Here is a 13057-nt window from a genome sequence, read left to right as displayed (position 1 = left end):
CACAGACAGAAATCTCTATACACACTTTTAAAAACACATCTAGAAATACTTCTAGTTTAAGAGCAAGAACAAATGTGTCCCTTGAGAAGATTATCTTGGCATCTAAGAATAAACCAACCCAACACTCACTTTATATTTACAGAGTCTTTTACATGAAACAAGTAACGTCCCAGTTAATTTAGCAACTTATATTTGAAGTATGTTCCCTGGTTCTGAAACAGAATAAACAGGATGAACCGTACATAAGCACAGCATCAGGAGCTGGTGTTTACGTATGTGCAAACTGAGATATTTATAGACACCGGTGGAGAAACAAGGAGGAATGAATTTGGAGTCTTTTCAGCAGGAACACATAACAAAATACACAAATGAGTACTGATTTCATTTTATTTGAGCAAAAGGCACTCATCACATGAGTAAGTTATCTGGCCAGAGAGGCACAGAGGGATGGACATGTGTTCTGGTGCACAATGGTTCTGTCACTTTCTAATTATGTGGCTTCATGAGCCTATGCAGGTTATTATTTTTTGTTTTACAGATGAGGGAACAGGGGTTTAGGTCAAATGCTTCCTATATCTCAGTATTTCAGTCACTAGTAAGCATCAAATTCATATCTGGACTAAAGAAATACAATAAAAGGAAATGCTTCCCCTCTTTTTTTTTCCTTCACTCTAGAGAAGCCCTTAGGTGATAATTATTGATGATGTCATCTGCATTTTATAATGTAATGGCCATGTGGTAGGCACTATCAGATATTTCATATATGGTATCATGTTTACAAACACTGAAGGCAAAGAGCAAAACTGTATAGGTTAAGAAGCTAAGATTCATAAAGACACTCCATTCTATTGTTAGAATAACAGTAAATGAAGAGCTTGGATCAAAAACCTTTAAACTGTCTCATCCCAAACTATTTTCTTTTTCAGCAAACTAAACATACTCAGTTATATTTCACTCTTGATACGTGACAGGTGGAGGCGCCTGCATCAGCCTTGCAGACGTGAAAAGGCACATGGACGCTGTGAAGGGAAAAGGTGTAGGCGGCAGGACGCAGACAGCAGAAACACATCAGGAGACTTGGCTCAGGCTGTTCCATGCAGTGGTCATCGCGTTCCCTCCACCACTGGACCGAGGCACAAGGGCTATTGGTCACCTGGAGGGAGATCCACTACCACTCAGCTCACATTCAGACTGCGTGTCTGCACCACGTGCTATGCTGTGAGTAGAGGTGGCACGTGAAGCACCCGGCAGCAACATACACAGAGGCACCCACTTGCAGGCAGTCCCTCACTTGCGGTCCTACTGCACTTCATCTCAACCCTAAGGCTAATACGGATTTTGTAGGCAGAATAAGGTGGCCACGGAACAGTTTAAACTGGCATTGGAGAGCCTTGAGGTACAGGTGGTTCCTTAATTCTAAATGATTCAAGACACACGTCACATCTTGTCCCTGAGAAAATCACCAGTGTGGCCCTTACAACACAGTCATCTCGTATTCTTTCGCCTGAAACAATATTCCTCAAAATCCTGCTGCTTTCCCCATCTCTCCCCTTATACAATCCAGGCATTTGTATTTCAAAGAGGATAGAGGTTAATGCAGGTGAATCTCTAACTTGTGGAACTCACAGTAGCCAGTGAGCACGAAGTTATTGTCTTTTTTTTTTTAAAGATTTATTTATTTATTTGAAAGGCAGAGTTACAGAGAGGCAGACGTAGAGACAGAGAGAGAGAGAGAAGAGAGAGAGAGAGAGAGAGAGAGAGAGAGAGAGAGAAAGTCTGCTGATTCACTCCCCAGGTGCCTGCAACAGAGCTGTGCCAATCTGAAGCCAGGAGCCAGGAGCTTCCTCCGGGTCTCCCACATGGGTGCAGGGTCTAAAAAACTTGGGCCATCTTCTACTGCTTTCCCAGGCCATAGCAGAGAGCTGGATCGGAAGTGGAGCAGCCGGGTCTCGAATCGGCACCCATATGGAATGTTGGCACCGCAGGCGGTGGCTTTACCGGCTACACCACAGCACTGGCCCCAGGAAGTTACTGTCTTAATCCTTGCGGGGGAAGGATGTGGCAATGCCTAATACTCAAGTCTGAGAAGAAACCAGTTGGCTGAGTGAAATTTTCTTCATGAGCTAACTGAAACATCTTCATTTGCTTAAAGACACTTGAATATCTTTGTGGGTTTTAAATAACAAGTATTATGGGCTAGGGAATACTCACTGCAGCATTATTTATGATAGTAGAAAAAGACAAAAAAAGCACAAGTATCTGACAGAGGATAACTAAATAACCATTTAATATTTAATACAACAGAATGAAAAGAAATAAAACAGAAGGTAGCGCTACGTATTCTTTCATGTTTTTGAATGAAAAAGTAATTAGAACAATATATCTAGAAGGAAATCACATATAAAGTAACTCCCCCAAATAACTTTGTTTTCTCTCTGCATAATTACTCTCCCGAAAATGGGATGGAAAGTGGAAGCATGCATATCAAGTAGATCACAGTAGTACAGCAAAGGGAGCCAGTACTTGGGGGATGATCTAAATTAGTATTTTCACGTGAAACTTATGTATTTTTTGGAAATTAAATATTTTAAGTGAAAAGCTAAATGTTTAATAGCAGCATTGTAGTAGCTACAGCACTGAACATGGAATTTGTGCCTATGAAAAGCCCTGAGTCAACATATGGCCAAATGACACTTGGTATGAGGGGGTGGAGTGACATGAAGAAGCGCGGAACATTCTCCTGCTTCTTCTCTACATTTTACCTCTTGTCAACTCTTGCTTTGGTTGCAGATCCTACAGATGGGAATTCAGCAGTGTGAAGTTTTCTTTGAAGATTTCTTCAGGCTCTAGTTCCAGCTAAGGGTCTTCTTATTCCTAATGCCAAGGTGTAGTTTAACCACGATGCTAATCATTGGGGTTACTACTGACACCTCTTCTTTTGATGTTAACCTGCATAACCTTATTTGGGTGGTCCCTTCTCCACCTATGAGCGCCTTTTCTTGAAAGCAGGACAACTGTCATTCCTGCTGATGGCTGGTATTTGTCATGTGTGCTCTTTATATAATCTTGCTCACAATGATGATGCTGTCTTGCAAAATGTTTGAACGGAATACATGAAATCAGTGAATGTGGCAACTTAATAAAAATTACTTCATGCCAGATGCTGTCAGGTATACCCATGGATAGAAACCAACCCCTGGGAAACGTGGTCCATCTCTGGGACATGATATGATTTCTATGACTATGCAACATAACTGCATTGACAAGCACTGCTATGTCTGGACACTTATTGATGAATCATATTTTTCAATAAAATTGCAGTTTTAATCTTAAAGGACACAGATAATAAATAACCTTAAACAGAAATCATAATTTGGCTAGCGCCGTGGCTCACTTGGCTAGTCCTCGGCCTGAGGTGCCGGCACCCCGGGTTCTAGTCCTAGTTGGCGTGCCAGATTCTGTGCCGGTTGCTCCTCTTCTAGTCCAGCTCTCTGCTGTGGCCCGGGAAAACAGTGGAGGATGGCCCAAGTGCTTGGGCCCTGCACCCGCATGGGAGACCAGGAGGAAGCACCTGGCTCCTGGCTTTGGATCAGTGCGGTGCGCCGGGCGTAGCAGCCATTTGGAGGGTGAACCAATGAAAGGAAGACTTTTCTCTCTGTCTCTCTCTCTCACTGTCTAACACTGCCTGTCAAAAACAAACAAACAAACAAACAAAAACAACAAAACAAAAACCCCAGAAATCATAATTTAATCATTTCTGGTGTTTTATTTTATGTTAGGATTCATAAAATCTCAATAAACTGAAAAGTAAGGGTCGACTGCCTTGTTCCTATAAATTGGGTAGCATCTAGAACAATTCTGACCCTTCTGTGCTTCAGTCTCCTCTCATTAATACTAAAAAAGGAAAAATATAACTTCCTTGACTGATGGACTTGGTAAAAAAAATCAATTCTTAAGTTAACTTTAGGGGATTCCAACGCTCTTTCTGATGCCTAAACAGCTTAGTATATGCAAGTAACAAAATTCTGTCCCCATAAAGTTTAGCTATTTTTCACTTTTTTTTTAACCTCTGACTAGATGCTTAAGATCTTAATGACCCGTTGTTGTAAAAATGTTATGTGCATTTTTGTCATATTTTGTTATCATTCGAATAAAAGAGTATTCCTTCTTTTGGAGGTTGTAGGAATTCCCAACATCACTAACAGGAATAGTTGAAGTCTATTTCTATTGCTTCTTGACCTTTTGGCTAAGATCAAGTGTGGAATCCATTTCCATGTCTTTTCCCTTTTTAAAAATAATAGCATATATTACTTTGGTAATCTTTTTAAAGTTAAACAAAATTAACATTTCCAAATATAGAAGTACATAACTAGAAATTTCACCTACCCTCTGGATTCCCTGGGCTGCATCTGGTGTGAGAAATGAAAAGTTTTGACAAGCAGATGTAGTTTACTGTGGAAGTTTTCCCTTTCTCTCACTTCTCCCTTCCTCCCTCCCTCCTCCCCTTCCTTGCTTCCTTCTCTCTCCTCACTCTCTTCTTCTCTTTCTAACTTTTCAAAATCAGAACTTTCAAAATACACACAGGGAAAATTGTGTAGCAAACCTGCCCATGAGTTTATCTCCAAAAATTATCAATACCTATCCCTTTTTAAAAAATTTTAAAACTAACTCACATATTATATATCTCTAATGATAAGGTTTCTTATTCCTTAGCCTAACCAAAATACCTTTACCACAACTAAATATGTAACTGATGTGTCAGCTTCACTGGGCCACAGAGTGCCCAAATATTTGGTCCAATGTTATTCTGGGTGTTTCTGTGAGGACAGTTGTAGATGAGAGTAATTAGAACAGACAGACTGAGGGAAGCAGGTTGCCATCCTTAGTGTGGGTGGGCTTGTCCAGTTAGTTGAAGGACTGAAAAGAACAAAGGTGCTGGCAGTTCGACAGTGTCCATAGTAAGAGACAATTCCCTTTGCCTTGACAACATTCAAGTTAAGACACTGGCGCTTCCCCTGCCTCCAGACTGAAACTGAAACATCCACAATTGGGTCTCCAGCTTGCTAGTCACTGGATGGCACTGTTGTTTTGGTTTCAAGGAATTCATTTTCAAAATGCAATGAATCGGGGCCAATGCTGTGGCGTAGTGGGTAAAGTCGCTGCCTGCAGGCCCAGCATCCCATATGGGCGCTGGTTTGAGTCTCGGCTACTCCTCTTCTGATCCAGCTCTCTGCTATGGCCTGGGAAAGCAGTAGAAGATGGCCCAAGTGCTTGGGCCCCTGCACCCTTGTGGGAGTCCCAGAAGAAGCTCCTGGTGCCTGGTTTTGGATCAGTGAAGCTCCAGTGAATGGAAGACTTCTCTCTCTCTGCCTCTCCTTCTCTCTCTGTGTAACTCTGACTTTCAAATACATAAATAAATATTTTTTAAAAAAGGAAACAAACAAACAAACAAAAAACACACAAAAAAATGCACTGAATCAGCTCTCCTGGGCCTCTGGCTTACTAACCCGGTCTTCAGATTGTACAGTTTCTGTCTCTACAATCAAGTGAGGCAACTCTTTACAAGCCATCTTTTCATATTGAATACACATCCTATTTGTTCTTTTCTCTGGATAACATTAGTACATACATCTCCTGAATCAGTTCATATTTGGTTTTCCGCAAGGGCTCAGAAATGTCTTTTTACAGATTCTTTCGTTTCTTTTGACAGGCAGAGTGGACAGTGAGAGAGAGAGACAGAGAGAAAGGCCTTCCTTTTTCCATTGGTTCATCCCCCAATGGCCGCTGCGGCTGATGCACTGTGGCCGGCTCACCGTGCTGATCCGAAGCCAGGAGCCAGGTGGTTCTCCTGGTCTCCCATGCAGGTGTAGGGCCCAAGGATTTGGGCCATCCTCCACTGCCTTCCTGGGCCACAGCAGAGAGCTGAACTGGAAGAGGAGCAACCGGGACAGAATCCAGTGCCCCGACCGGGACTAGAACTTGGGGTGCCGGTGCCGCAGGCGTAGGATTAGCCTAGTGAGCCGTGGCGCCTGCCCAGATTATTTCCTTAATCAGAAACCAAGTAAATTCCACAACTATATTTAAGTCTATAAATATCGATTACATTTGTGGTACAGCTATGGAATGTTGACTCTTTTAGCTATTTCTTAAATAGTATTCAATACACCTAATACACAGAATATCAAACACAACATTTTCAGATCTGAGTCCAGTTCCATAAAGATCACAATCCATGTTTTACATGTAACACTAGTATACTCAGTGAACTCTTTTCTGACTTCAGGTTCCACAGCAATAAGACAAGAGATGCACATGCAAAATATCTATTCGGATGTCTCACAGGGATGTATAGTAAACAAAAGGTAACTTCACATGATTAAGTAGATCAGCAATAAAGTTTCAAAACATGAAGAAATTGATGTATAATCATCATCATCTTCATCCAAGGAACTTTTCTCATTTCTTTACTTGAAAGATGAAATTTGCACTAACCATGTAAAAATGTGTCTTATTATTTAAATGAACAAAAGCAAGTACATTGTACTTTGAAGTATTAAGCCTCGTCTGTGACCAGAAGTGACTCTGTTAGTACAACACACGCTCAGAAGCGCCCCAGGCTGGGCCTCTGCAGGTCACTGCCTCAGAAACTCACCCAGTGCTATTGAGATAACTCTTTCCCACGCTGCAGTCCTTTGACAGAGAGGAGGGATTGAACCAGAAAGCTGGCAGGCACTGTCCATTGCTGTGCCTCTCATAGCCATAATCACTGCAGAGAAAGAGCCAAGAACAACTGTTCAGTAGGTGGCAAAATCACTCAGAACAATTCCTTGTTAAACCATAGTCTACTTCCATTCTATTCAATTAGTCACAAAAACAAAACAAGCAGTCCCTAAGATCAATGCTTTCTTAAACTAGAACTTATTTCACATAGAATTATCTACCAATCATCCATGAAAATATTCTGTAAAATCAACAATCCTACATAACTACCTTTAAGCTTAAAGAATAGATTATGTTACCATAAGAAAGATACACATGACTGATTCAGGTTAGGTCGGAGAAGACTATAGAGGGGGAAACTCTCAGTGAACATTTCACTGTAGGATTTGACACAGCACTTGTAGTACAATTCTCATTACTAGTGATGTCTTTGGTATGCTCTTCCAAGACATCTGGATGCACCAGGCAGAGCTGAGCCAGGTTTCTCTGTGCACAAGCCATATGCTTCAAAGTCACAGCCAAAAAGGGAATGTCCTTCAGGGGTGTCTCCAGCATTCCTCTAAGGCAAAGTTTTGCCCTAGTTAGTTATTGCTGCCAATTGGGACTGATGCTTTAAATCTTTCTGCTTTGCAGATAGTCAGAGACTTACTTCTCTGCCTCTAATTCTTGTTTCCAGAGTGCTCACAGTGGTCTAATGCTCTTGGCTTTTGGAAGCTGAACCTGGACACAGAGAATGACAACAAATTGCACCTCCACATGCACAGGCAGAAACAGCAAACAGGAGAATGAGTTGGCCCATCTATGAATGGAGGTGAGATGCTGGCATATGGGGGTAACGAAGGAAAAATAGTTTCGGTGCAGGGACCAGTCGCCAAGCATCTGTTACTCAGTGTTCTGCATATACCAGGTGGATTTGGTGCTGGCTCAACAGGTGGGTAGGAGGATTTCCAAACAGCTACATAGAGGATGCCTAGTGTTCACTTCAGAGAATTACTTCACAAGTACTGGAGAATGAAAGTCAAGGTCACCCGGGGACTGTCCAGGGGCGAGCCAAGAGAGAATATTCAGTGACAACCACCTTTCTCTTAACTAAAGCCAGGAGAAATCAACCAAACTCCAGCTGCTGCTAGAAATGACGTTACCACGAGCCTTCAAAAATGTTCTAAACTCATGCAGTTACAAAAATCCCATTTGACCAGGAAATTTTATAATGACCCTGCTCATGTTTCATTTCCTACTTCTCAGGATGCATTTCAACTGCGGCGATGCGTAGTAGACTCCAATCACAGATGAATATAATGATTGGAACAATATTAAGGGGAGTGAGGGATGGGAGATGAGAGAACCCAAACTGCCTCCCTTAGCCAGCGTTCCCCTTACCCTGGACTAGCTCACAACTGAAAACAAAAAGCATCCATGACAATGATGACAACAAAGGACTTATTTTGCTTATTTTGGCACTCCATAGAAATGATTGCCAATGAAGCAAATGTTTCTAGAAGTAATCAGAAGATTGGACATTTCACCTCACTCTTTCACTTTGGTTTTTCCTGCCACAGAATAAATCTGCTCTCTGCAAAAGAACGGCTGTTTTGAAAAGCCAAAGATAAGCCACTATGTAAAATGCTAACTTTATTTGCCAATCCTCCTTGAATAGACTGGATGAAGGAGAATCCGCCAGGCTTCACAAAGAGGGATGTGGATGAATGCCTCAAATCTCATGGTAGTTTTACTTGTGAATGTACTTTAGAGTAGGTAGCATAAGCATAAAATATTTTCGTCACTGTAACAAGGTAATGTTGCACTGACTACAGCACAAGCCATGGCTGACAAAGTCCCTGCAGAATTCCTTGTGAGGTATAACGTACGGGAAGCTCTGCTGCTGTGTGATTCAGCCCAAGGATGTACGGCACTGGCCCTTGGGGTGCCTTGTTCATCAGCAAGAAGGGAACAGCCGTGTTTTTTTTTTTTTTTTTTTTTTTTTTTTTTGTCTGACTATTGGCACCTAATTTTGCCAGGCTTTCCCTGTACTTTTTATGCAGAGCACATCCCCAGAGGTTTACCACGAGTAAAGGTTTACTTTTTCTGAGATGCATAAGGTGAACTTATATAGTCTTTCAGCCCAACCACCGAGAGTTTCATGAAATGTATGTTGTGATTGTTACACAGCAGGAAATAAGATGCTAGAGCCAGTATTGTGTCACAGCAGGTTAAGCCACCACTGGCGATGCTGGCATTCCATATTGAAGTTCCCTTTGACTCCTGACTTCTCCCCTTTGAATAGAGCTCCCTGTTAATGGACCAGGGAAAGCAGAAAATTGTACAAGTACTTGGGCCCCTGCCATCAAAGTGGGAGACTGGAATGGAGTTCCTGGCTCGTGACTTCACTCTGGCCCAGACCCAGTTTTTAGGGCCATTTGGGGGAGTGAACCAGTGGATGGATGATCTCTCTCTCTCTCTCTCTCTCTCTCTGTGTGTCTTTCCCCTCTCTCTGTCACTATGCCTTTCAAACAAATAAAAATCTAAGAAAATAAAACACTAAGGAATGATTTTAGGTCTTACATAGGTCAAGATCCAGTTGTTTAACATTATATTTACCAACTGCTTTCATTAAGGTAAAAATAAACTCATAAATTAAAAAAATTAAAAAGAAGAGGGGGAAAACAATAGAAAATGAGACAGAAACTACCCAAAGGAGGTACCACCTACTCATCCTCATCATTTGTCACCTTTACCTGAATACTGAACATCTACCAAGAACAAGACAAGGCCATGCCTGGCTCCCCCAAGCTAGCTTTCTGCTTAGCAAATTTTCTAGGAAGAACTCTACAGCACTCTGAGTTTAGTTTAACCTTCAAATGCCTCAGTTTTTTTCAGTTTACATTTGTTTAACCCTAGTAAAGAAAGAAGCCTCTTTTATCATCAGGTTCACAGAGTCACAGAATTGCAAAGCCATCAAATCCATCCTTGCATGGAGTTTAGAAATATCTTCCACAGCTCTCGTTAACTGTGGACAGCTAAGCGCTGATAGAACACTTCCAGGCACAGAAAACTTCCTGCCTTATAAGGCCACTGTTCAATTACCAGGGACCCTTAATTCTAAAACGTTCTATCTAGAGCACAAACATCTTTGTTCGCTGAGAAGCCCGTTTATTGCTTTCAGTGATGCTCCTTGAAACAGCCCATGGTGCATTTGACTCTTTTTTTATTTGAAACTCTATCAACAAGGTGACAATAATTATTAGAATCCTTTTAACCTAAAGAAATGTCAGATTCTCCAATATGCATATGTATACAGTTAGTAGCCATAAAGTTTCCAAGAGGTAATGTTATAAAAATATGGGGCCTGGGGCCGGGGCCATGGTTCACTTGGTTAATCCTCCTCCTGCGGCGCTGGCATCCCATATGGGCGCTGGTTCTAGTCCCAGTTGCTCTTCTTCCAGTACAGCTCTCTGCTGTGGCCTGGGAAAGCAGTGGAGGATGGCCCAAGTGCTTGGGCCCCTGCACCCGCATGGGAGACCAGGAGGAAGCACCTGGCTCCTGGCTTCGGATTGGCGCAGTGCCAGCCGTAGCAGCCATTTGGGGGGTGAACCAATGGAAGGAAGATCTTTCTCTCTGTCTCTTTCTCTCTCACTGTCTATAACTCTACCTGTCAAATAAATGAAAGAAAGAAAGGAAGGAAGGAAGGAAGGAAGGAAGGAAGGAAGGAAGGAAGGAAGGAAGGAAACAGAATATGGGGCCTGCCCCTTAGCCCTGTGCATGTTACTTTATTTCAGTCTAAGCTTTCAGGAAGGCCTATGTGGATCTGAAATAATAATGACTCCATGGGATAAGTGCAAGCTCACCAGTCGAAATCGGCCTCTGTGCAGACACAGGGTTCAGATTCCATAGCTCCAGCATACTTCCCTTGCATACACTTCCGTTCTGATTTTCGCTTCTTATATATCCTTTTTGCTCCCATGATGCATGCTTCCCCCTGGAAGGAGACAGCGATCACCGTCGGGCACAGAGTCTGGACTTCCCTTGTTGCATATCCAGGCAGTTCAGGGAGATGGTCCCAAACATTGGTGTAATATGGGAGCACTTTGGACTAACAGCATTTTCTTTTTGGTGAATAGAGATCTATTACAGACATGACTAGGAAGGCGATCCTAAGAAGCACTGGAGGTATGTCAAATACAGACCTAACTTTTCAGGTATTCAGTAAAACTGTATTCGGTTAAGTGGTAAGGGCAGTGCCATGAGAGACACACAGATAAGTAAGACTCAGCCTATAACTGTGTATTGCCAACAAATCTGCAGTAATTAAATGTAGCTCTTCTGTAACGAAAGACTGACACAGTTGGTCATTTATAAGCACAAGGAAGAAGAGGATTGCTAGGAAATATAAAGATACATTTTGCCCTGATTTATTATGCTGCTGCCCATACAACTTTATAGCACTGACTTTATGCTCATCTACCAGACAAGCAAGAGAGGTAAATTCATTGCTTTCCCATGAAATAAATAAAGACTTTGAATATCACCATGCTTATGCATCCCATAGAGGAAAATTCAGCAATGTAAATGAGAGACTATTTTATTGCTGAATCTCTGAATAAAATGAGTTTCTAGCTAATATAGTGCTGAGAACCAAACACAGTTCCCTTTGTGTTTCTGAAAGACCAGAGCAGAATTTTGTTTAATCTACTGTGTACCACCTTTCCTAAGGAAACTCACTGTAATTGGCTCCATTACACATGCATATGCAAATACATTTCTCAGTCTAGGGTAAGAATATATGATATTTCTCTGGTAGTGACTTTGCAGCAAGAAATTCTACCAGATCCTTTGAGAGGGCTGCAGGATGACTTCTACCTTGGGAAATAAAAAATAATCACTTTATCTAAGTATTTTGATATTTGATGAATAATTGAAAGTGCAGGTTATAGGAAAATTTCCCATTTAAAAAATCTTCATTTTTGTATCATGAGTATCTGGGAAGGAGGGAAGAAGCACTATAAAATCCCAGGGAATCAAGACAACAGGGAGGAAGGATTTTCTTGGCACTGCTCACCCAGCATAATTCTGTTATTTTATGCCTCACCTTTGCATTGCTAGATAAAATTGAAGATCGTCTCTTTCCCCTCGTCCCACCACAGGACATGCTCCAATAAATTATGTTTGGATCTCAGTGCTGAGTTGGTATTTCATTTTGGGTTTTAAGTTTATGCCAAGCACATTTGAATTTTATCTCATTATATCTTGCCATAATAAAAACAGAAATGGCTTCACAAGCAGCTACAAACGTTGAGTTTGTTCACTGTTGTGAAACTCAAAACATGTAGTTGGGTATCCTGGTCTGGAGAACTCTACCTCCCACACCTTCAGGACTTGTCATCCCCCAACACCTCCCATGCCTCCTGCCAAAGGCCCAGAGTCAGGTATTTCTCTCCTACCTGGCTGTGCAACTGCCATGGTCTGTAGTCCTCCTCGGCACAGCGCCTATCAAAAATGGACTTGTAGTCCACTTTGACCAGCTGCCATTCGGAGCGGTGGCTGAAGTGTCCAAACACTCTACAGGGTTCACGATGAGAAATATAATCACAATAATAACAACAGCAACATAAGAACAGTAACTGCCATGTGCGGCTTATTATGAGTTGAGTGCAATGCTATGCACACTACATGCTTTATATCATTTAATCCTCAAAATACATTTATGGGGAGGATAATATTACTGGCTCCATTGCACAGATGCATAACTTTAGGCTCAAAGAGTTTTGTCAACATGAAAATGCCACAGTCTAGCCACTTACCACTGGTACAGCCAGAACCACGGTGACTGAATCAAGAGCCCAACTGTACATATTTTACCAAAACAATGGTTGAGAAAACAATTACAAATGGTGTAGCACATGTGGTTCAAGTTGACCATTCTAATGTACATGGTTCCTAGACTGCCCATTCCATTATAACTTCATGGTACTCACGATATTGTCGTGGTTTCTGTGGTTTTCATGCAAGTTTACCTTCCTACCAGTCTGTAGGGGAAGCTGGCAGCAGAGTCAAGTCGTAATAACTATTCCTACATTGTGCATTCTACTCTCCTTACTCAGGGAGTCTCTGGAATTTAATGAGGCATTTGAATCGCCAGTCATAGGTGTGGATAAAAGCCACAAACTGGCCTTTTTGGTCAGCTTCTTAAGTCTGTTTTTTGCAAATATAAACATTGAATAAAAACAAATTGCAGGCTAAGCTGTTATCTAGCTATATTTTCCTTGGGTCAAAGTGTAGCTATTAGGCACATTAAATTTTTATTGTCATTTTCTACCATTGAAAAAAGTGTAGAGGCAGA

The 13057-nt window shown here is 41.7% G+C and overlaps 1 protein-coding gene across 4 annotated transcripts in view; it reads right to left on the bottom strand.

Annotated features, from left to right (window-relative positions):
- Positions 1-13057, bottom strand: part of SORCS1 (sortilin related VPS10 domain containing receptor 1) — a 572961-nt gene that overhangs the window by 89637 nt on the left and 470267 nt on the right. For all 4 annotated transcript variants that reach the window (XM_062214029.1, XM_062214026.1, XM_062214027.1 and 1 more), the window contains exons 15-17: positions 12159-12276; positions 10566-10696; positions 6653-6766 (exon numbers count right to left, since the gene is read on the bottom strand). In XM_062214029.1, coding sequence (XP_062070013.1) covers positions 6653-6766; positions 10566-10696; positions 12159-12276 — 363 coding nt within the window. The remainder of the gene's footprint in view (positions 1-6652; positions 6767-10565; positions 10697-12158; positions 12277-13057) is intronic.

The sequence above is a fragment of the Lepus europaeus genome, chromosome 17 (genome assembly GCF_033115175.1).
Source record: "Lepus europaeus isolate LE1 chromosome 17, mLepTim1.pri, whole genome shotgun sequence".
Classification (NCBI taxonomy): Eukaryota; Metazoa; Chordata; class Mammalia; order Lagomorpha; family Leporidae; genus Lepus; species Lepus europaeus.
The sequence above is the reverse complement of the archived record's forward strand: the minus strand, read 5'-3'. Positions and strand labels throughout refer to the sequence as shown.